Raw genomic sequence first — 24,912 nt, 5'->3', positions numbered from 1 at the left:
TGATGGTTGATTCATCAAAAAGATACCATGTAGTATTTGCATTACTACCAAATGTTGGAAGTGTCAGACTCAGAGTTCAGAGAATCTGCAGGTGAAAAAAACTTACCAAAGTACAGTAAGTAACCACACGTATACACACAAAGATAAATGCTGAAGAATTAACTAAGCTCTGGTTATCTTCTGGAGTGTATTCATGTGACCAAAAAGTGAAAGCAAATTATGTTCTCTGTAGCAAAGTTAGAAGCTTCCGGGAAATAAGCGTGAGGTGTAAATTGGCCAACTTTGCCATGGAACTCCATGTCACCGACTGGATTGCATTGTCGACGTAAATTGCCTGCTCTGGGACTAGGAAGTTTTGTGATGAATGTTATCCATTTTATCGCCTAGCACTTCAAGAGGCTGAGACAAGGGACGGTCTGGTCCATGCCCTCCTGATACCCTTTGCTGGATTGGATTAGTGAAAATTAATGCAGAACATCTAAGAGCAAAGTCCATGCTAGTTAAACGGTGTGACGTGACCAGGAGCATACCGAGTGTGTAGTAAAGTTATCACACCAGCTCCTTCATGTTGACTTATGGATGTTTGATTAACCCTGCCATGTTAAATGTTTAAACCCCCCCTCCCACCCCCCCCCCCATCCTTAAGGCTGAAAAAGTATAATACGTTTTCATTAATTTGCATCTGTGTTGAACCATTATTATTGAATTACAGGATGCATTGCTTGCGTTCTAAATGTGTGAGAAAAAAAAGTCATGTAGAGTTTCACCTATTGCTTCTTTACCACAGTTTGCCTGTAAAAGAGATTATATCCACTGAGGAATGGAAACATAACTTTCAGGCAAAGCTAACGCAAACAGTTTGTTGAACTTGGCTAGGTGCATTATGTAATGCAGGTGATAGAGCAAGTAAATGCAAAGCAAAATATGACATATTGTATCTTTTTAATTATTCATATAAAAGTAGAAAGTGATCCTTACAGGAAGAGTGTTAGGACAATTTACAGTCATCTCTGTCTATTCTGTGAGTATTTGTTTGTAAATGTTGGAATGATTATTCACCATTGCAGGCATTCATCGTTCAAATATGTGCAGTGAAGTTTGAATGGTTGAAAGACATTTAAAGTAAAAAGGAGCACTTATGATGGCATATAATTGGGCTTCTTTAAGAGCAAGTGATAAGATATGATGACATTTATAATGGAATCCATGCTGTTCATCTTTTGCAGTTTAAGCATTAAAAAAAAAACTGTGCTGTATAAACCACAGCTTTCTACGTGAACAGAAAAAGATAATTTGTGCCAAGATGACATGTTAGCTTTTAAACTTGAGCTACGGTATTAGAAGCATCACGTCCTGTGATGTAATGGTTATTCAAGTAAATTGTAAATTGTGAAAAAAAGAGAAAGAGCATTTATACCCATGTTCACATTCAGAGCGAACTCTGAACTGACTTATTCTGCGTTATTGAGAAGTTTGCCTTCTTAGGTTGAAGTGTAGTGTACACATGATCACTACCACAGTATCAAAAGCCTCTATGTGATTGTTTCCTTGTGGCAATAGGGCAAATGGAGGACAATGTATGGTATGTTTCCGGACTCATGGAATCCGTTCCAGGTGATGGATCTCTACCACATGTATCATGCAATTGATGACATGGGAAAGAAGGTTAGGTTCTTTCATTTTATGCAATTTTTGTTAGTTCGTTTCAATATGTGTTAAGCCTGTTTTGTATTATGTGTTTGTGTGTATTGTGCTGAATCGTTTGTTTGCATTGTCTTGTATTTTATGTTTTTCTTTGTTGTATGCACAGGCAGAGGTCTCTAGCAAGTATGTTTCATAATAATACATGTATGTTTTTTTCTCATCAAAAGTAAAACAAAAACAAAAACATGTATTATGTAAGAAATTAATGTTAGTTTTCATGAGATTTGATTTAACAGTATTTAGCATGAAATGAGCAATTGCCCCATTCTTGAACTTGGACACGATTCTGTCTTCAAACTATGTTTGTAATCGTGCACAGGGTAAAGTATGTGTTTGTATGTGAGTGTATATACATGAAATATATGATATTTTATCTGCAGAGATAGGCAGCCCTGCTCATGTGATATGTTGTTGTGTTGCTTTGCATTTTATATTTATCGGAAGCTTATCTGTGACACTGAGATAAACTTCAGTTGTTCATTTCCTCTTTTCGTTTCCGTTTTGCAGAGGTTATGGGTGATGTATTGAAAAAGCATTATGTGGTATACTGACAGACCCAGAAATATGTAAATGTGAGAGAGACAAAGAGAGAGAAAAAGAGAGAATGTAAGAAAGAAAGAAAGACTGGAGGTTAAAACATGTGCTGAGGGTAAGGTAGATAAAGAAATGGTAGAATTGACTTACAATTGTACATGTATAAACAAGTAGATTCAGGATCAAACCTTCAAACAACACATAGATTGCTGTTAAAGTAGACAGATTGGTAATACCGGTACACCAGTATAGAAAGAAAACAGTGTTTTATCAATCAAGGAACAACGGTCCTACTAATTAACGCAAACTGATGCAAACTAATGCAAACTGACGCAAACTGATGCAAACTCAATGCAAACTTCTAATTAATGCAAACTAACACAAAATACTGATTAACGCAAACTAATACAAACCGTTAACGGTGAAAATTGGGGTGAATTACAGCACCTGGACCTGGCTCTTCGTAGGCCACTTAGTCTTGTCTCGAAACAGATATCGATCAAGTAAATCTATCCTATCGAAGAATGATTAATGTCATGTTTACTTCAGTATATATCAAACATCTCACCTCGACAGTCAACAATTTCTCAGAAAAATCATTTTATTGAAATATCATCAAATTCGTATTTTTTTACCAAACAGATGTCGTTTAGATTTTATTTTGCTTTCAAAATTCAGGAAGTGTAGAATAGAATGGAGCACAGAAATATGGGTTTTAATGATCGATCATTGAAGGCCGAGATACTAATTAATGTAAACTCGATGCAAACTCCAAGACACAATGATATCCTATGTGAAAACCACGGAGTGTGCATTAATTAGTATTTCGGGGTGTCATTTTCCAATATTTAGAATCAAGTTAGGTGGTTTTCTCATAGGATAGCGTTGTGTCTTGGAGTTTGTTTTGAGTTTGCATGAATTAGTATTTTGGGGTGTCATTTTCCGATATTTGTAATCGATATTGCTTAGTTTTCACATAGGATAGCGTTGTGTCTCGAAGTTTGCGTTGAGTATGCATTAATTAGTATTTTGGCCTTCAATGATCGATCATTAAAGTCCGTGTTTCTGCGCTTCATTCTGTTCTACACTTTCTGAATTTTGAAAGCAAAATAAAATCTAAACGACATCTGTTTGATAAAAAAGTATGAATTTGATGATATTTCAATAAAATGATTTTTCCGAGTAATTGTTGACTGTCGAGGTGAGATGTTTGATATACTGAAGTAAACATGACGTTAGTCATTCTTCGATAGGATGGATTTACTTGATCGATATCTGTTTCGAGACGACTAAGTGGCCTGTGAAGAGCCAGGTCCAGGTGCTGTAATTCACCCTAATTTTCACTGTTAACGGTTTGTATTAGTTTACATTAGTTTGCGTCAATTAGTAGGATCCAGGAACAAGGAGAAAGTACAGCAGCAGCAACAAAATGAAATCATTTCAGCAATTAACCTCTGTGTCCAGATCAACATGGCGGCACCATGGGACTTCCCGGAGGCGGAGGAGTGGGACAGCATGACGGTCAAGGAGTGGGCAGAGAAGACCTTCTGGTTTCAGCTGACCAGGGATGTGGTCAAGTCACAGTGCCAGCTGGGCTTCTGCTGTGAAGACACCGAGCTGTCTCTCTTATACTTTCTCTGGTACATCAAGGGAGGATGTGGTATGTGCACCGTTTTCCAAACTTTTTCGATTTATTTAATCTTTGTTTGTTACCTCCACCAAGGAAGGAGGAGGTTAAGTTTTCATTGGTGTTGGTTTGTCTGTTTGCAAAATAACTCAAAAAGTTGTGTATGGATTTGAATGAAAGTTGCAGGAAAGATTGAGAGTGAACGCAAGGAAGAGATGATTAAATTTTGTTAGTGATCCAGGAATATTTATTGATTTTATGAAGGAATTTCAATATTTTGGCAAGTAGAGCCAATGAACATGGTAGTCAAGCTGTGTGTATTTGAGGTTTGCATTGTACTCATTTTTAAGTACGTGCTTTGCTACCTGGGGGAGGCGCTGCATAGCTGGAAGGTGACGACGTATACAAAATGCTTCTGCAATTGGGAAATTGGGCGATTTTAGTATGTTTGTGTAATGGGTGTAAATGAGCTGCTCAGTGGAGGTCTGCACTCTACAAGTGCTTTTCTAGTTTGTTTGTTTGTTCTTCTGCTACTATAAAAGCTGCCTTTTTTAAGTACCGATATTTTCATGAATGAGGAGGTCACAGGCATTTTCACAATGAGATGGTATTTTTTGTGACACCGACGCTATCATAATCATGCACTAACACCTGTCCATTTACTCTGTTTGTGCATCAGGTGGCAATAATTTTGTGCATTATTAAATTCTAGGCCCAACAGTCATTCCTTAAATTTGCAAAAATTAAAACTTTCATGAAAATAAGAGCTTTTTACGGAATTAACCAGTTGAGGACCAGATGGGCTTTATAGTGGAATACCGCTCTTTCTACTAGTGGTAGACATCATCTGATTATGTTATACTATTTGTTACTACTGTCATTTACCATTGTTATTTGTCATAAATCAATTGTGATGATTGTATTCATTCATTTGTTTCTTGGTCTGCTCTCTTTGTGCCGTCTGGAATGGCAGGATTCCTCCGATTCACTTCAACTGAAAATGGAGCTCAGGTGAGTGTCTCGAGTAGCCAAGGGCTGGTATATTGGTCAGTTTTAATTCTTAGTCATCTTACGTCACATATTAGTTTTTTTCTTGTTTGTAATTCATTCTTTTGTTTCAGATAAAACCAGCATAGACACTGGCGGGTAAAGTAAGTAGTACTTGCAGAGTATGGAGACTGGTTTGTGCAGAAGCTACGGTAGAGCATGCCCTTTTGGATCCATACTAGGAATATTTGCAGAGAGAAAAAGTGGAGAAAAAAATATATAAGCAGTGCACAGAGAGGGTATAGTTAAATAATAGACTTTAAAGGGGATGGCTAGTAACTGATCAGTGGGAATGCTGGGGGATGATTGTTCCAATCCTTGTGGGATTCATTTAAGAGTACATTATATATCTATTGTTGTGTGGAAATTATTTGCTTCAGAACGGTCTAATATTCAAGTAATGTGCAGTTTAATGCCCCGTCACTGTACAGGCATGCTAACATGGAAACATTAAACTGCACATTACTTGAATATGAGACCATTCTGAAGCAAATAATTTTCGCACAACAATAGACATATAATGTACTCTTAAATGAATCCCACAAGGATTGGAACAACCATCCCCCATCATTCCTACTGATTCCCACTGATCAGTTACTAGCCATCCCCTTTAAGGTGGCAGGAATAGCACTGTTTCCTGTTAGGGGCACAGTCCCAAAGGAAATAATGCTGTTTCTCTCACTGAGAATTCCATTATCTGATATTTTCCTAGTGGCTCAAAACATAACATGAAAGATATGTTTATTTCAAATCTATCTTACAAATCTTGAAGAAATTAATTAGTATTTGAACCTAATTTGGTCTGATGTCATTGTTAATTTCTGTTGCAGAGGACTGGTATAGAATCCTTTAAAAGCTATTTTTTGGCTGAACCTTTAAATTGGCGACACTTTGTACATTCCCCTGATTTAGTGTAGGTTTGATAAAATTCAGCAAGTTTACCTATCAAACCATTCTCAAATACAGATTACACAGTAAAATTTAAAGTTGCCAATTTGATGAAGGCAAGGAGGTAGATTGTGCAGCAAAATTATTCCAAGACTTGATGGCATAAATCTCTTTGATATTTTTTGTTGCTACCTCAGACTTACTCTTTCTTTACTTTTTTTTTTTCCAGGAGAGGAAATTTGTTGGCGGTAGTCAGACGATAAGTCTCAACATGGCAGCAAGACTTGGTGAAGGTGAGTGCCTCCACAATAATGATAGTGTTAATGATAAGTTGTGATGATGTTTATGATGATGATGATGATGATGATGATATCAATAAATTTCTCTGCATTTTCTTTGCGTTGTGCCATTTTGGTGACCTCATGCATTTTTGTGGGCTTGTTATCCTGTGAGGAAAGCACATGAATTTACTCCTAACTTTAAATATGCATGTAACATTTGAACATAATGATCACATTTTCCTCAAAACTAATGCTATTGCTGTTATTGTTCTTACGATTTTTCTGCATACACTCGATTCACATGCATGTTCTAGGCAAGTTTTCCTTCAGCTGTTTGCATGCCCAGGCACTTAGCTGAATTCACCAAGCTTTCTCATTGGCAATTAGTAAGCCATTCAAACTTGACTGAGTTGTAGATTTAGATTAGAAAGCCTACTCAGGTGTAGCATTGTACTTCAGGAAAACGAGAAGACCATGATTACACAATAAGGAATCTGGGAGGAGGTAACCTGTACTCATTTACAGTGATTACTTTCTAGACATCTGTGCCAATAGGCGAGCAAAATTACAGTTAAGGGTTAAGGGTTAATGCCCTTCATGGTGTTATACTCCACTGTCTGTCTGTCTGTCTGTCTGTCTGTCTGTCTGTCAGTCAGTCTGTTTCTTTGCCAGTCTCCCAGTCAGTAAAAGCTCCTCATTGTCTGTATGCTGTCCACAGATCGCGTCTTACTCAGCCACCCGGTCACCACAATAAGCCAAGAAAACGACACGGTCACAGTGACTACGCTGAATGGGAAGTCATTTAAGGTTGTGTCAAAATGATTCTACTAGCAACGGTAAAATAGTGATAGTGATAGTTTCGGTAGTAGTAATAGTAGTGTAGTAGTTGTTGAGTATATAGAATTATAACAATGATGATGATGGTAATGATGATACTGATTATGATTACTATTATAATGATGATGATGATCATTAAAAATCACTTTTGGCTGTCACGAGAGCCATATTTAAAATCTTCACTAGTCCATACAGAGGTGCTATGTAATTCTGCTTAATTTGTTTTTTAAAGGTTCATTTCTTTTCTTCAATAGGGAAATATTAAAGCATTTTTTTTTCTAGAACAGGCCTCTGCAGAGGAAATTAACATTCTTGTATCATTTTGTCCCACACCCTCCCCCCCCCCCTTCCTCTTGCAGAGTAGATACATAATCATTGCTCTTCCACCAGCTATGCAGAACAAGATTGCCTTCACGCCGGCTCTTCCACCCCTCAGAAATCAGGTTAGTGTTGGCCAGGAGGATTATGCTGCTTTTAGGCGAGATGAAGAGTTTCAGCCTCTCAAAACAGTTTCTCACTATGGTTACAGTAACTGTTAACCCGTTAAGGACGGACTGATTTTGCTACAACATGCAGTTCCCAGATGAATTGCATTGTACTATCTGTTCATCTGACGATACAGGGGATGAATTTCATTATATTTTTGTTTGTCCCTCTTTCAACAAAGAGAGATTATTGTATTTACCAAGTAGCTTGACGGCCAGTAGACCAAGAGAGCTACATACACTGGATACCATGGCCAGCGCATGCGCACACAAACATCTTATCCGTTCATGGATTTGAAATTTGTGTGCGGGCTGCATGTGATGTGTTCGCATGCACTGGCTGTAGTATTCAGTGTACTGTATGTAGCTCTCCTGAGGTCCTGTCGACCGAGTCACATTCAGTCGTCAATTCGAACAGAAAGGGACTATAGGCAGAACCAAACGTTGCCCGAAGCCTGTTTTCAATACTTCAACTTAATTGGTAAGTCTTCAAATTGAAGAATTTATGGGATTTTAAGTTGACATTTACCCTGCGATACTAAATCTGTCATGATCCTGAATGCTACAATGCGAAGCCCGATTACGCTATGCATATGGGACTGCTGGTCGCTATGCATATGGGGCTGCTGGTCGCAGTTAATTGCATGATTACTAAGACATGAGAGCACTTTGGGGCGAGTAAGTCTCACAGTGCTAGTTATATGAAAGGTACTTTAACCTGAAACACAAACTAAGACAAGGAAATTCAAGGACACTTTTGAGGTACCAAAACTTTTTATTATCTTTAATTGGCATGCAATCTTTTGAAGAGAAACAATACTTTGTTTCACAAAGATGATAGCAGGAAGACAACTGATAATCATCCGCTCATGTGAAATCAAGCAGAAGTTTTTCAAAGCATTTCAAGAGGCATCTTGATGAGTTATAGTTTGTTAAACATGTCAATATAATGTGAAAAACAAATTAAAGGCCACCTGCAATAGGCCACCTGCAATTCAGCCTCACATTTTCCGACATCACAACAACTTTGGTCAACACGTTCCATATATACTCAAGATGGAGAGGGAAAATAATAAACAACAACATTGCAAGATTGATGCATTTCTGCCAAGACAACAGACTGGAACTGATTCCACGTAAAATACATAAACATGTATTTTTATTTTTCCATGCATTTTTCCCATTTCATTACACACAAAGCAGTGTCAATAAGTGCAAAATGTGGGAAATGCTAAAAATTACCCTGATATAAACTGTCAATCTCTTGAAGTATATTGGGATTGAAGAAAGTTTGGAAATTGATTTGATGTAGAATTTTTGTTTTGTTGAATTTATGTGCTTTCAATTTATCTAGTTTGTTATAGATTTTCAAAATTGAAGGATGTAAATTCGGCAGTACAATATATAGAGATCACTACTAAATACAATGAAATCTGACTTTAATTATTTTAGTGAATTCCTTATTGTAAATCTCGACAGTCTCATTTTGTTGATATTTCCCGACTAATGTGAGGAATATTTATTCAAAATACCATTAAGGGTGTACTGTTGTACTTGGTACCATATCCCCTGGTGACGCCATAAGGGTATGTTTTGCAGGTATAACTTCATTTAATTAAGGCGGTACATATTGGGTATGCTGTAATACGTCATTCATGACGACATTCAGGGTCCATTATGATTCTGAGGTGCTTGGACCTAGCTGGGGAGTATATTTGGGTGCACGTCATGAGACCGACCCACGAATCATACAGCCCACGAGTCATACAGCCCATGAGTTCAACACTAAGCAAACAAGGCCCACACGACTGACACATTAAGCCCCTTATTGTAATGTTGGACTCGTGGGCTGTTTTTACCTATACAACGTGTCCCAGAAAAAACGAAACCGAGTTTCATTACAATTCTTTGTGATCATAATCATATATTTACTTTATGAGATGTACATGGATTAAAAGATACACTTCTCTTCTTTCATTTGATGCACAACACATTGTTCATAATTCATGCATGACTGAGTTAGAACAATAGACAGTGGTGCTACTAAAATTTCATTTGCACAAGCATATGGCAACTTTGAATGAACTTTTCAGACTTTTTCAGCAGTCTTTTGCAAAAAACAAAATCATAGCTTGAATATCCATTCTTTTTCCTTTCATATGATATCCCATGCGTAAAACATGATCAACGCCTGCTCGAGAAAACTTAATCTGAAAATATCCTTACATTTTACTGAGAAAGATAGATAGTACAAAAGGAGCAGTTAGCTTTCCTGACGCCTACCCGACTTGGCAGATAACAATGGCCCTCATGCTTCAATGAATTTACACAAACATGAAGGGAGGGGATAAAAAGGAATGTTACAGATGGGTTCAGTTGTGAATAGGGTCATAAATTAGCACGTGATCATGAGCTTGCCTGACCATGAAGCTAATTACAGAGCAAAGGGTGTTCATCAGCGGAATGTGTGGGAAGGTAGGGTGGGAGTAACAGACTGAAAAAAACCCTTCCCAACCCCCCCCCCCAAAAAAAAAGACTTTCTGCCCTGCACTTGCTCCTTTGAAATGTTAGAAGCGCAAGTTCAGTGATAAATAAAGTGATGTACCCTCTCTTCCTGCTTTGCCTCCCCCTTCAAAGACTTTCAGTGATGAAGGACTAACCACGCATGAGGGAAATGTAGAGAGGAGTGCAAACAATGAAATAAGGTTGAGGTATAAAATCATGAAAATGTGTATCATTGTTGTAATGTTGATTTCCCGTAGCCTTTGGACTGTGTGCAGCCTGAGAATACTCCCGATATTACTCTTCAGTTATTGGTTATGTCTCATAGCTTATTCTAAATAAATGACAACAAAGGGCTGTTCGTCTCATACAGCATTCTCTGTAAATACCCCCCCCCCCTCCCCCCGAACAACATTCACTGTAGCACTGTGGTTGTTTTGTGTGAATTCAGTGGTGCAGATGAGCTCATTGTCTAATGCTAAGTCGGGAGAGCTGAATGCTTGTTTTCTTCGACTATCCGTAGAATTGGTAGAAATGAAGCATGCTTTCATATAGATTTTTCTCAAGCATGCGTTACTCATATTTGATGCGTAAGGTCTCATATGAAAGAAGAAAATATGAATATGAAAGAAGAAAATATGAATATTTTGGTTATGAACTTTGTTTTTCAAAAACGAAACTTTAAAATTCTGAAAAATTCACTTAAAGTCACCATTTGCGTATGCAAATGAAAATTTGGTAGCACCACTTTTCATTGTTCTAACTCAGTCATGCATGAACAATGAGCATTAAGTTGTACATCAAATGAAAGAAGAAAAATGTATCTTTCCATTGATGTATATCTCATAGAGAAAATGTATGATTTTGATAGTTAAAAAGTTGCATGGAAACCCGGTTTCGTTTTTTCTGGGGCACGCTGTATAGTGTCGAACTCATGGGCTGTATGACTCCATGGACCTTTTTTTTCAATGTCGAACTCGTGGGCTGTATGACTCGTGGGTGTTGGTCTCATGGGATAGTCTCGTATATTTTCCTGTAGAGCTAACACTGTAGGACATACAGGTCCTATATACAGTTGGGCATACCGCGTATACTTGATATGGTGTTCAGCTCACTGTGTGCAGACTGAGCACGACCCGATAATTCAGAACCTCTGCTTGAGAAAGGATGGTGACCCCGCGAGTCAAAAAGAAGCTTTCTTATCATCTCATGCACCCTGTACTCTATGTGCAATGCACCCATCATAGCGACAAACTTGTCTTCAACTTAACTGTAAAGATATTGCCATTGGAAGACTGATTGGACTGACTCTTGGGTTGTTTGACTTGTGACGTACACCTGATGAGGTGGGCCTGTTGTTTTCTGGTTAGCATCTTTCACGCTTTCATCCAGTTCAAGGGACTTTGCCATATGCCTGTTCACAAACTATTAAACATCAACCCAAAACATGGTGCCTCTCTCCCCACCTTCCATATTTAAGCGTACAAAAACGGCAAGCTAGTCTGCATCACTACCCCAAACATAAATATTATATTTGAGGTCACTGCCATCCCTGAAGAAAAGTAAGCTTCATTTCTGAAGTAATTGACCGCTCACATTCCTGAGACCTGTTACTATGAACCAGTGCTCTGTGGAATATGCATGCATACTTTGATTATAACGTCAAGGCGTGATTTGTACATAATGAAACATTTAGGATTATACCAGTGAAGCCAGACATCAATATGTAATCCTACACAAATTCTGATATTCTAAAAGTCTGACCTCACATTGTCCTTTGCCGTCAAAGTTGGATATACACAGGATAATGACCAATGCTCTGTGGAATGAGAAGACACTTCTATTGTAGCATAAATGCTAATAGCATAATGCATGATTGCACACCAGGTATACAGTTAACCAGTGAATATACATCAATATCAATATTCTGATATTTTGAGGTCATTGACCTGTCACAGTCCTCAGAGGTCAAAGGCAGAGACATGTAAATAATATCCTTTGATCTGAGGAATAGGAAAACGATTCAGTTGTAACACAAATTAATTTTTAGGACATCGTTATCATGTTTATCATCAACCAATTGCACCAAATATCAATATTCTGATGTTTTGAGGTCATTGACCACTGGAGGTCATCAGAGGTCAAAGGCAGAAACCTGTCAGGGCTCTGTGGAACATGAAGACAATTCCACTGTAACAAAAATGAGTTTTTAGTACATCATTACCATGTTAAACATTAATCAATGATGCAAAATATTAATTTTCTGAAATTTTGAGGTCATTGACCTTTGGAAGTCATCAGAGGTCAATTCAGACTTGCCTCCCGATCTTAAAATGAATCTTATAGCATGTACAAACACTGGTGAAAGTTTCATGCTTTAGTCAAATTTTGCACCATTTGTAATTATACATGTATTATGTACCAGGGTACTTTATACATGTGTGCATATTTAGGTTGTGCAAGCATGTGACATTTTTGATAGTTTTACAACTATTGAGTCATATGATTAAAAAAAAAAAAAAAAAACTATTGATGAACATTAGTTGGTTCTATGTCCATGTAATTTGTAGTACTTAGGCTTACATTCACATTAATTTCTGTTTGGATTCTAGGCTTTGTATCAATGCTTGCCTGCTGTAATGAGAACCCCCCCCCCCCCCATCCTTAAAGGACAAGTCCACCTTCATATACATAAGGAGTGAGAGAATGCAGCAATATTAGTAGAACACATCAGTGAAAGTTTGAGGAAAATTGGACAATCCGTTCAAAAGTTATGAATATTTTAAGTATCTGCGCAGTCACTGCTGGAAGAGAAGACTACTACAGTGTATGATGTCACATGCGTACAACTATATAGGGAAAATAAAAAGAGAATTTCACATAACTTTACTTTTTGAATAAAGTACTGTAAAATTGGAAATTTTCGCGGTGTTGAAAATTTTGCACATTTCGCGCAATCAGAAACTAGCGGGAAAATAAAAGCAAGCGAATATTTTTGCTTGCCATATGTTCCTGTAGTTGATGTCTTGATACCACGGAATTAAAAACACGCGAAACTCTTCTTACCTCGCCGAGCGCGAAAAATTAGTCGCGCGAAAATATCCACTTTTACAGTACACGTTTCTTCGACTTGCTACTGACGTATGATAAGGGTAATATTATTCCCCCTGCCTTCTGAAAGAGAGAAGTCGAGTGATCTTTTGTTATGCGAGAAAAATGAAAATATGTTGAATTTTCTTTATTCTTTCTTTATACCGTGGCACTCATGTGACATCACAAGCTATCGTAGTCTTTTCATCCAGCCGTGACTGAGCAGAAACTTCAAAAATTCATAACTTTTGAACGGATTGTCCGATTTTCCTCAAACTCTTAATGATGTGTTCTAGAAATATTGCTGCATTCACTCAACCCACATGTCTATGAAGGTGAACTTGTCCCTTAATTTTATAGCTACCACCAGTTCGTGGTCATGAGGTTTTCAGTATGTGTATGTATACATGGCTACCTATTCTCCATAAGTTGCGGGTGAGAAATACTATGGAAGGTATTCATCGTAAAAGCAGTGTCAAGACTTACATGTTTTTAAATATTATAACGATGAGCCAAGGTCTACCATATGAAGACGACAAGATTTTAGATCTTGGTTACAAGCTTCCAGATGAGTGATTGGATCATCAAAGCTCTATGACTCTCTCTTTCCATCACATATATTCTGACTTCTTGTTTATCTATTCCAATTTATTCATATTCTATATTCTATATTCTATGTTCTATATTCTATATTCTATATTCTATATTCTTTATTCTATATTCTATATTCTATATTCTATATTCTATATTCTATATTCTATGTTCTATGTTCTATGTTCTATGTTCTATATTCTATATTCTACATTCTATATTCTATATTCTATATTCTATGTTCTATGTTCTATGTTCTATGTTCTATGTTCTATATTCTATATTCTACATTCTATGTTCTATATTCTATATTCTATATTCTATAATTATTCTAATATTCTATATTCTATATTTATATTCATATTCATATATTCATATATGCATATATATTCTATAATTCACAGCTAAACCAGAGGTATCCAATGGGCTCCGTGATCAAGACCCAGGTGTATTACAGTCGTCCTTTCTGGAGAGATTCAAGTAAGTGTTGCAGATTGTTTATTCTCTGGCCGTTACATACATCATTTTGCTCAAGTATTTTTGTCATTTTCACCAGTAGTTTCCATGTTGTCCATAACTGTGTATCCGTATACTTAATGAGTTTTATTATCTTCGCTGTGCATGCAAAAATATTTAATCTGATCCTGACATGAATTTGACGTGCACACTTACCTTCCCCCTTGTTATCACTTGATCACCCCATGATCAATCGCGAATTTCGGCACTCACAAAATTGCCAGGAAGTCCCCATTTGCACACATGCAAAAAAATAATAATAATCAGTCTGGCTAAATAGAAGTCCTCAGGATTAGCAGTTTTCTTTCGTTATATCAAAATTTCGTTATAACGGAACAAATAAACAGTATAAATACACAGAGCAGATAATGTTGTGGCCTGATTTTTACTTCATTGTAATTGGAATTTGTTATAACCGTGTTCGTTATAATGGGAGTGGACTGTTGTAATACAGTATTTTAGCACTTTGTTTGCTCTGGTGTTACCACTTTACCATACACTAAGAAATGGGCAATGTATTATCAAAATTTTTGAATGATGGCTGTGATGCCAAACAGAGAGGAGCTGTTTGGGGTTGGTGGGGACATCAAGAGTCTTGGTGTCCTTGGTTACACACTGGTATTTTACCAGTGGTAGTACCCCTAGGCAAGCAGATCTAAAACTGTTGGTCCCGTACTTGCTCACCTTTGGGCATTTACATTTGTAGCTGTTGCTTTATGTCCCCTAGGTACCATTTGTGTGCAACCAGCTTGTCTGTTATGAATAATTTGTGTGCAGCTACACCGTTCGTCTGACAATTTCAATGCACAGTGAGTGATCTGGTGTGATATAAAGTGACAACTCTGCAAACGTAGGTTCATCAATACACATTATACAAATATTGACTGCTCATGAGGATGATGGTGGAAATTATCATTCCCGAGGTGCTTTTCATACCGACCCTTCTATCACCCCGAGGCGTTAGCCGAGGGGTGATGGAAGAGTCGGTATGAAAAGCACCGAGGGAGTGATAATTTCCACCACCATCCGAATACAGAGCAGTTAATATTTGTTTTATATACCTCATCGTTTCAGACTTAACCAAGATCTAGGGCTAGGCAAATACGAAGTAAATTCTAACTGTTATGACTAAACGTTAGCCCTAAAATCAGGCCACAGCCTGCGCTTGCTTGCATGTTTTTCGTGCATTTCGTAGACAACCCAGTACACACGGTACTCACAGTTAAAGTCACACGGTCTTCAGCGAGCTCCTGCATAAAATCTTGGCAGAAGATTACAGTATACGTCCAGTTTCCCGTCGCTCGTGTTTTAATTCGATATTTCCAACATGCTGAGATTTGTCTCTGCTTCGGGATCCTAAGAAATCCTAAAGACAAAGTGTACGATCTTTGATCCAGCTCACCCTTCAAATCACGGAGGAGCGCTCGATCACCATGCCACATTGAAACATGCCTGCTGTGCGCTAGTGCGATGATTTTGCATGTGTTTATACGATGCGCGTAGTGAACGTCCTTGGAGGGGTTGCGGATACCGCGCGCGAAGTCTAGTGTACTTGTTATGTGTACAAAAGTCGCGGAGGGTTTACGAATTCTATCACGAGGGTTTTGCCTTTCTATCACTTACATGAAAACCCTAAGGCAAGATAGACGGGACTGCACCTTGTCACGTGATATATTTTTGACCAATCAGTGATACGAATCTCACTTATGAGGTATATAAAGACATCTATCAAATGACACCAGGGTGATGTGGGCTGCCTCAATCATGTAGGCCCATAATCGCTTGGCAGTGTTTTCAAAATTTGGAACGTAGGCCCTATGGTGTCCTCAAATGTTTTTCCCAGATTACTCTGGCCTGGCAGTCGCTGATGGCATCGTCTGTGGGACTCAGGATGACTGCAAACCTAACGCAAAGTACCCTGCCATCATTGGGTAAGGCATGCCAAATTTGTGTGTGTGTGTGTGTTTGTGTGTGTGTTTGTGTTGGGGGTGGTAGGGGTGGGGGAGAGTACATAAAAGGCTGCATATGGGACTACACACACATTTAAAAAAAATTCTTTACTGGTTTTGCCTTGTTCTGCATTGAGGGTATATTATTCAAGCATAAATTTTCACAATGGTTTTAAATTTGTGAATTTCACATAGTGCTTTGAACTGCAAAAATAAAGTTTCTTTAAAAAAATCACACCATGCCAGCAGAGCTAGCTAAATTGCGTGCAACTAGTATCTACTGTAGGTCCATGTATAGCCTGCAGTTTGGGCCATAAAGTGACAATATCCTGGAAATAACAGCATGCTAGTACAGTCAGTTCTTTGAATGCGGAGTAACATACTTGTTTTTGTACAAGAAATCACTGAGTGAAATCATTCAGAAGTAGTATTGTCGCTTGTACCTCATTCTTATTTTGTGAAAGGCAGATCAGTAACAATATCTAGACCCTTGATCGCAACCGCGAAATTAACAGCATGCAAAAATGTCCAACATATGCCAATTTGGAAAAATGCCTGGATGCAAAAATTTCAGGCTGTACAGTATACATATTCTTCAATTACCTTCTCCTTCCTACAAGAAAGAACACCCACTCCCTAAAGAAAGAAAGGAAATCAAGCAACAAACAAGCAAATAATGGAGATAATTTGATGACATTGATCTAAAAATATGGTAAATTCTTGCTTGAAATCTGGGTCAATGGTGACAATGGAAATGTTGATTGTATAAACATAACATATTGGAATGGAGTGTAAAGGATATGTTGTTTGTACAATTTTCTGTAAAAATAAAGACGCCAATATTATGCTCTTTTATGACAATAAGACTCCATCATCATGTTACCATAAACTCTCCTCAATCCGGTGGCTAACGATCCACTCTGCTTTTGTTTTTGTCAGTGTCTCAATGTTGACAAATCAAAGCTGTTTCCATCAAGTAGACAGAGATGTAAAATTCCATTCACACCTCCGTTCTACCGCAGGTTCGTTGCTGGAGATGCGGCCAGAGAATGCTGTGAAGTTTCTAAAGAAGAACGGTAAGAAGTTGTCTGATTTTGCTGCCTCTTTTTTTTTTTCTACAGTCTAAGCAATGAAATATTTTTAATCTCAACAAAAACTTTGACAGTGCTTTGCATATGTCTTCTCTTAGATAAGTTTTGTGTCTTGCAAGACAAGTTGATCATTTTTTTTTTTCTATTGTCTGATGAGAAGAATGTTTAAGAAGACAAGGGATATGGTGTGTTTCTTGGTTTGTGGGCTAGAATAACGACACAGTATCATTCTGTGCACCTTGAATGTCTATGAAATACCCCCCCCCCCCCAAGGTGTATAACTGCCAGTCTGTGGATAGTTTGTAACCTTCTTATTCACTTTACTTAGTTTGTTTTGTTTTCTTTTGTTTTTCTTTCTTGCAGTGTTTCGGGGGACATTTCATGAAGGAACTTGTCGGATAAAATATCTGACAAGTCAATTCTATCCGACAAGTTGTGAGAAATTCTTTAGTCTGATTGGCTGATTTCTCTGAACCTGTCGGATATAATTGACTTGTATTTTTATCCGACAAGTTCCTTCGTGAAACGCCCCCCCCTGATCTACATCCATTGGTTACCATGTTGAGCAATAATTTTGCAAAAATTGTGTCAGCCGCACTGATCTACCTTTGGAGTCTTGCAATAAATCAGTTATGTCTCTTGATATAAGGATTAACTGCTGTGTTCTTGTTTTCCCCCTGTGCTATTCTTGCTTCATCATTCCTGCCTTCAGAAAACAGAAGATCTGTCAACATTATGCCAAGATACTGAAGAGTGATGAGGCCCTGAAGGTAATTTGCCTGCTATTATAAAATTCATTCAGTTATGATGATAAAGTCGTCAAAGGGACACCTTTATGGTTGAAATAAGGACAAGAATGTGCCACACCTTTGCTCCGCAAATCAGATACCAAAGAATGAGTATACTTTGTACATGAATGGGCAAGAAAGGTAATGTATACCTTTAAGTGAATATAAAAATGCAATTCCAGTTCGTGTTCAATTTGACTTCACAGTACAGTCAAACAGACAGAATCATAGCAGTTTCATCAAATTCAGGCACAAAAATAAATAACAGTCTGACTCTATGTTGTTGTTTTGTTTTTGTTTTAAACAAGAAAGCAATATATATTGCTACCACAAATGGAAATTACATGAGGTGATGTCATTGCCTAAGAATTCTTCTAGTAAGTTTATTTTATTTTATTTTTTATTTTTTACATGAAATGAAAGAGAAGAACCTGTATATGTTGGATCAAAGTATTTCTTTTTTGATAACCCAACAATGTTGACTCACAGGGGTATGGTGTTGAAGTTGCTAGATCATTAACCAACAATATGATTTGAATGATGTTCGTGTGTGCACACTGACGGGAGAGTTGTGAGGTGGTCACCATTTATTTAGCTACTCTGGAACATTATTTTGTTGGCAACCATTAGTGCTTCTTCGTAGAAAGCATGTGCAACATGGAAATTCCGTAACTCCAGCACTGTATGTATGATTTAGATAAAGCCTTTACCATTCCGTTGGTCTGATTCTATTCCGTGTGTAAAGATAAAAGTTAAACATGCACGTGTTGAATTCACTAAACCTGGGAAAAGTAATTTCTTTTAGGGAAAGTTTGTCTCAGTTCATGCAGATGATGACTTGTTCATCGTGAGATTAAACTAGAAGTATTTATTTCCAAAAATAGAAATAAAAAAATCTTGCTGTGACTTCTCAGTAACTTTCAGACTGTTCACAATAACATAAGATAGCAGTACCTGTTCATACAAACCAGGCCTGCAATTTTATGTTGTCATGTATAAAGATGCATGTTTACTACCAAAGGACTGTAACCTTTCGAAAGCACAGTCTTGACAGATACCTACTGCTCAGGCATGTCCCCTTCAAACTCACCTTTCCCATAATCCTTTTATTTCTCCTGGGTCAAATGTCATACATGTTCTTTGTGTTGATTTTAATAATGCAATGATTTTTTTTTTAAATAAATGTTGTACAAATTGCATGGCATGAGATTTCATCGCAAAAATAAAGGCAAAGAGAGGTCTACCCAGGCCTTGTGGACCTGTATTCATTGTGTAGATATAAGGGCTCTGAGTACAACATACGGCATTTTTTTTGCTGGTAAGTAGGGAGAGAGGATGTGGGTTTGATGTTGATTTTTGTTTGGTTTATCACTGTGTATTCCTTCATTTTTATTTGTGTGTGTGTGTGTTTGTGTGTGTTGGTGTTGGTTCCTGTTCCCTGGTCCATGTCATTTCAAGCCCGTGATGTACATTGAAAAGAATTGGATGGAGGAGCCATACATTGGTGGAGGTTACGTGGGCTACACCGTTCCAGGCATCATCACAAAATACTGGAAGTGAGTTTCATCGTCACCGGTGCCCAGTTTAAATTTGTTGGAATTCATGGGAGACAGACAATAAGTCATAGATTGTAGGTTCAAAGGTACAGTCATTTTGGGAGATCATTGAAAAAGTGCAGTCAACCTTCCTTATTACAGTCGACCTTGCACAAGTCGAGTAATCGCCTAAGTCGAAGGTCTTTTCAAGTCCTCTTCACTTTATATTCTATTGATTCTAATCCCTCATAAGTCTGATTTTTCTCTTAAGTTGAAGCTATTTCTTCAGTCCAAATAGTACCGACATAGGTGAGGTTGACTGTATTCGTTTTTCTTTCCTAAACATTAGTAATAACTCAATAACTATTCTTCTTTTTTTTTACATTAGTAATAGAAAGATTTTTTGTCTTTAAGATACTACTATAGAATTGTCAAATGTTTGTCTCATGATTGGATGACAGAAAGCAGAACAGTAAAACCAGAAATGTTCATGTGCATTTTAATTTTGCGAATTTCACAAGAGCCAACAAAGATTTGGGTAGTCAAACTGCATGCGAAAGTTCTTGTCTACACTGTAATGCGTTGGACGCCAGTGGCAATAAGCAAAATTTTCATGCAGCGAAAAAGGTCGTCAAGTGCAATTCGTGAATATTTCTCTTGCTTTACGGTATGTAACGTGCTCAAGTGAGTGTATCTCTATCACAGCCAAAAGCTAGATTCCTAGCATGATATACTCTGCAGCTGTAAAAATTTTATAAGTGTGAGCCAGAGAGGATTAAGACAAAACAGTTGCGGAATAACCAAGTTCCTGACAATGGAATTGTCTGAATTAAGTCTCTGTTTGTGACTAATCATTGTATTGATCTTTATTGTGCACATCTAACTGTTAGGTTAGTTTGGGCATGGTATGCATGATCTTGGCGTGTTTTTGACAGTTTTCAATGAATGACGTAGTCATTGATATTATAGATGAGTATGAGGAAAATTGAAATAATTGACTATTCACAACAAACTGTTCCTGGTTTCTGTCATGCTGGATTTTGTCATGACAGCAATAACATTTCTTGAGGCTGCCATTGAAGTGCAGGAGAATTGAGTGATAAATGGAAAAGAAATGTCCATCATTAATGAGTTATTACAGTTACCATGTATCATTGTGTACAGTCTGACATTAAATCACCTCCTCTTTCTGCAGTGGAAAATTGAAATGTCTCATCCCAGAATTTCCTTATTTCCTGTGAATGTGATTACTCTAGACATCATTCTCTATCACAATGATTATTGTCATTTTTTCTTTATTTTTAAATTAATTTATTTATTTTTTTTTAATGTAGACAGTACCTTCCAGCATAAGAAGTAAAAGTCATTTTCAAATAGATCAATTGTTATTAAGTAATATTGATGTTTGAGACTATAAACAGTGATTTGCATGCTAGGGACTTTGTTGCTTCTTTTTTTCAAAGAATTTGTTAATGTGATATTGCCAAGATGCACAAGAAATACTAGAAATATTTCCTAGAACTTGTTCCTTTGTTGTACTTCTGTTGGGCAGAGCCCTGCGAGAACCTATCGGTCGGCTGTACTTTGCTGGAACAGAGACGGCCACTAAATGGTCTGGCTACATGGATGGGGCAGTTCAGGCTGGAGAAAGGGCTGCCAGGGAGGTCAGTAGTCATCCTTTTCTTCTTTTTTTTTGATAGTTTAGATAAATAGCATTATACGCAGTGATTAAGACCCCGTTTACAGTGCAGGGCCGGGCCGAGCTGCGGCCTCAATTGCGGTACTCGGCCCCGCAATTTTGTCTGTTTACAGTGTCGGGCTCGGCCTGGGCTATTAATTCAAACCTTTCAATATATTGTCGTAGTGGCGCTCTGCTTGTAAACAAACACTATTATTGGGAGGGCGCCGGTCGCAATGTGGTATAGTCTGGTTTCCAGACCCTTTGCCAACTGGACTCCACGGCGACAAAGTCACCGCCCCACGACGAAGTCGCTGCCTCTGCCGAAGGCGAAGAGACCTCTGCAGGACAAAACCACCTTAAACTATACTATTTTTCAACGTTGAGGGTGTTAATATCCTGAATAGCAAATTAGTACGGGCAGAGGGTCTGGAAGCCAGACTAAATTTGGTACTGCATTTGGCCCAGTTTTGCATTTACAGTGAGAAAAGGCTGGGCTCGGCCACGGCCGAGCCGCTGCCGAGCCCGGCTTTTCACTCACTGTAAACGGGACCAGTTTCTGTTTGATGAGCCTTTATAGGTTGCGCTGTGGTAGACTTTGTGTAGGTCTATCATTGTTCAGTACACGTACATCTGTAAATGAGAGGGAATGAGACAGAAGAAAATTTAATGATAGGTCATATAACGTGTATCTCAAGCAAGTGGATTGTAAATACTCACAAGATGAAGAAGACAGTGTAGATAGTGATGAAGTGTAGATGTTGTATGTGTTGATCACCTTGGCAACAGAGAGAAGAAAGAGAGAAATAGGGTGTAGGTGTAAATTGATGATGATGATCCACAACATTAGTATGACACCATATATCTGTTTTAAAAGACATTCAAAGGCTATGCAAATAGTAGCAGCATGCCTTTGGGTACTTTTTTATTGGCTTTCCATCTTGCATGCAGTCTTCATTATGAAAGACTTGATTCACAGATATGAAGGCATAATACTGTATGGGTGTTATAGTAATTTATAGACTCTGCTGCAGTTATCAGTGGACCAGAAATAATGCCAGATACATTATATGCCAACTATTCCTTTATTTGTTTATTTATTTACTTTTTCCAGTATTTTGTATGTCTTTTTAATAGCCGAAAAATACTGCAAGTTTCATGGAAAAAACTGTTTTTTCTCTAATTATACTACAACACGTGCATTGCAAGAAAGATGAAAATACTGTTTTTCCACCAAATATGGCCCTATTCAGGCCTCAAGATACTGCAATGCTGTTTTCCGGATTGGTATCCCTTCAAAATGGAATGTGAAAGTTTGGAAAATATAAACATTAGGAAGCTGTAGAAGATGTGGTTGGGGAGGAGGGTGATTAAGGTCAAGAAGAAAGAAATATCATTAAATAAAAGGGTGGAAAGGGGAAGGAGGAAGGGTAAAGAGGATGGAGTTGCTTTTGATTACTTCTGTGTCATTGCATGTATTATCATTTGAGCATCACCTTTCACATGACTACAATCAATGATTTTGCCTGTCTCTTGAACAGATTTTGCACAACATGGGAAAAATATCCAGTGATGAAGTATGGCAGGAAGAACCAGAAGCACAGGTGAGAATGATAATGTGATAAAGCTTGAAGCAACAGCTAGTTGAGAGGTCATTTTTAATTTTCTTTTCAACATTGTCATAATCTTCATCATATCTTTGTAGTAGTTATCATCGTACTTCTGATCAGTATTTTTGTATCACTGTCACTGTACTCTTGATTAATGTAATCATGTCATGCTGACATTGTGGCCCACTCGAGAGAGCCCACTGGTTGGGAGGCACTGCTCTGTAGGGTATGCACATTATCCTATCTATAATATATTTTTATACCTATAGAGACAGGAGGTAAATGGCAAATGTTCAAAAAAAAAAACCGAAAAGGATGAGAAAAGGTATAGCTACCAATACTTCATGGTGAGAAAAGAGAAAAAGAAAGAGAGTAGAAAATTAAAAAAATTAAAGGGCAAGTCTGAACAAAAAGAGAGAAAGTGTGATGAGGTAGATTTAAACAATGGACGCATGGGCAGGATGAGAGGTTTCATGGTAAAATACATGCAAGCACACGTATGCAAACCGATCAGCTGTATAACACTTTAACTTTGTTGTGCGTTACCACTTCTCGCAGGACATGCCCGCCTTGCCGTTTGCCGTGTCGTGGAAGGAGAAATTCATTCCGTCGGTCTCGGGCTTTCTCCGTTTCGTTGGGACCTGCGTCGTTCTGGCAGGTGCAGGGGGTGCCGCCTGGGTGCACAAGGACAAGCTTCAGAAGGTCTTCGCCAAGTAAAGCCTGTTGGTTGAAGTGTTCTCGCCGCCAATCAGGACAGGGTCCACTGGGTTCTAGAGGTGTTCCAAACGTGTGAGATGCCAGCACATCATGACAGAGAGATTTAATGAAATGAGATTCGAATTGGCCTTATTTTTGAGATTGAGTGCAGGAAGCTGAACATCCTTTACTGTTCAGCACTTTTTTTTCTTAAAACCACATATGGAGTGCATCTGTACTAACCTTGCATGGAAGCAAAATGCTTGGTGCTTGTGGAGGCATGTCACATCATAACCAATAAAGGTTGACGCAAGACATGTCTCTATGTATGTGTGTACAGTGTCAAAGTGGGTCTCGTTTAGTTTTTTAATCCATGTCCTGCCCTGTACCTGCACTTGCAAAGAAATGCCTGGTTGACTGGGAGTTTCTGCGTTATCATTTGCTCTAAAATTGATGCAAAGTTTCTGGAGTTTTAAGGTTTGTATTTAAAGGTGTGCAATTTCAAATCAATAATTTCTTTTCAGCACATACAATGTACTCCAGCTTTTTATGGTTATGGCTAGATTATGTGTCATGTCTTTTAAGTTTAATGTTGTGTGACATTGGTATGAAGGGAAATAATTCATATGGGAAATAAGATTTTTTTTTTAAAAAAACTTGAAATGTTCTTAAGTGTGTGTGTGTGTGTGCAAACTAGTTATGCAACTAAATTTTATGTGATATATCAAAATAGTACTGCATGTTTGTTATGCAAATTGTACATATTTTTGTGATATGATATCAGCTATCTAGAGTATGTTCTACATAACATGGAGCTCAGGCTACTTTCTACTTATGTAATTCTTATTCTGTTATGGGGAATATTAATGCAGTGTTCTTACAGGTATACATTTGATGAAATTGTCGTTGTGTAAATCTCATATTTCACAGAGATACAATGTATTGAGTGAATAACCTGCATATGTTTTACTGATGTGAATGAGGTCACACAAGTAATATATCAAGGAAATTACTTTCATGTGTTTTGATCAACATTACAAGAGTCATGAAATAATGAACAGTGAATGGGGAAATCCACCTTGAAATTTAGTTTGTGTGAAGAGAAGCAGAAACAGCGGAACAGGACAGTAAAAGTTTGATCAAATTCTGATGAACACTGAGAAAGTTATGATTTCTTGTAGATGGGATCAATCAAACACATTGGCAATTCTGTGGTGTCACAATGTGAGCTCATCCCCCATTTACTCTGTGCTATAGAAATATGAAATTATAATTTTCCAAACTAGGAAATTTCCAATCATTTATGAACCCTTAGTATAATCACTTCAAATACTTTTTTATACACAATCCCTTTAAAAGAATATTCTGACATTAATGACAGAAAAAAAGGTTTTCATGGAATTTTATGCACAGGGTAAAATTTATCGCGAGCTCTCGTGCTACATCATCAGGGCTGCCAACCT

The 24,912-nt window shown here is 37.7% G+C and overlaps 1 protein-coding gene across 1 annotated transcript in view; it reads left to right on the top strand.

Moving 5' to 3' along the window:
• LOC139710544 (amine oxidase [flavin-containing]-like) overlaps positions 1–23,687 on the top strand; it is a 34,986-nt gene extending 11,299 nt beyond the window's left edge. Inside the window, exons 4-17 of the mRNA XM_071622479.1 lie at positions 1,561–1,665; positions 3,703–3,898; positions 4,839–4,876; positions 6,030–6,093; positions 6,800–6,888; positions 7,278–7,361; positions 13,991–14,066; positions 15,946–16,033; positions 17,074–17,127; positions 17,855–17,912; positions 19,389–19,486; positions 21,018–21,129; positions 22,685–22,747; positions 23,312–23,687. Of these exons, the coding sequence (XP_071478580.1) occupies positions 1,561–1,665; positions 3,703–3,898; positions 4,839–4,876; positions 6,030–6,093; positions 6,800–6,888; positions 7,278–7,361; positions 13,991–14,066; positions 15,946–16,033; positions 17,074–17,127; positions 17,855–17,912; positions 19,389–19,486; positions 21,018–21,129; positions 22,685–22,747; positions 23,312–23,470 (1,284 nt within the window). The 3' untranslated portion in view covers positions 23,471–23,687. The remainder of the gene's footprint in view (positions 1–1,560; positions 1,666–3,702; positions 3,899–4,838; positions 4,877–6,029; positions 6,094–6,799; positions 6,889–7,277; positions 7,362–13,990; positions 14,067–15,945; positions 16,034–17,073; positions 17,128–17,854; positions 17,913–19,388; positions 19,487–21,017; positions 21,130–22,684; positions 22,748–23,311) is intronic.
• The last annotated feature ends 1,225 nt before the right edge of the window (positions 23,688–24,912 follow it).

The sequence above is a fragment of the Diadema antillarum genome, unplaced genomic scaffold, assembly GCF_040938485.1.
Source record: "Diadema antillarum isolate AM-2024a unplaced genomic scaffold, OU_Dant_1.0 seq00001539_RagTag, whole genome shotgun sequence".
Lineage (NCBI taxonomy): Eukaryota > Metazoa > Echinodermata > Echinoidea > Diadematoida > Diadematidae > Diadema > Diadema antillarum.
The sequence above is the reverse complement of the archived record's forward strand: the minus strand, read 5'-3'. Positions and strand labels throughout refer to the sequence as shown.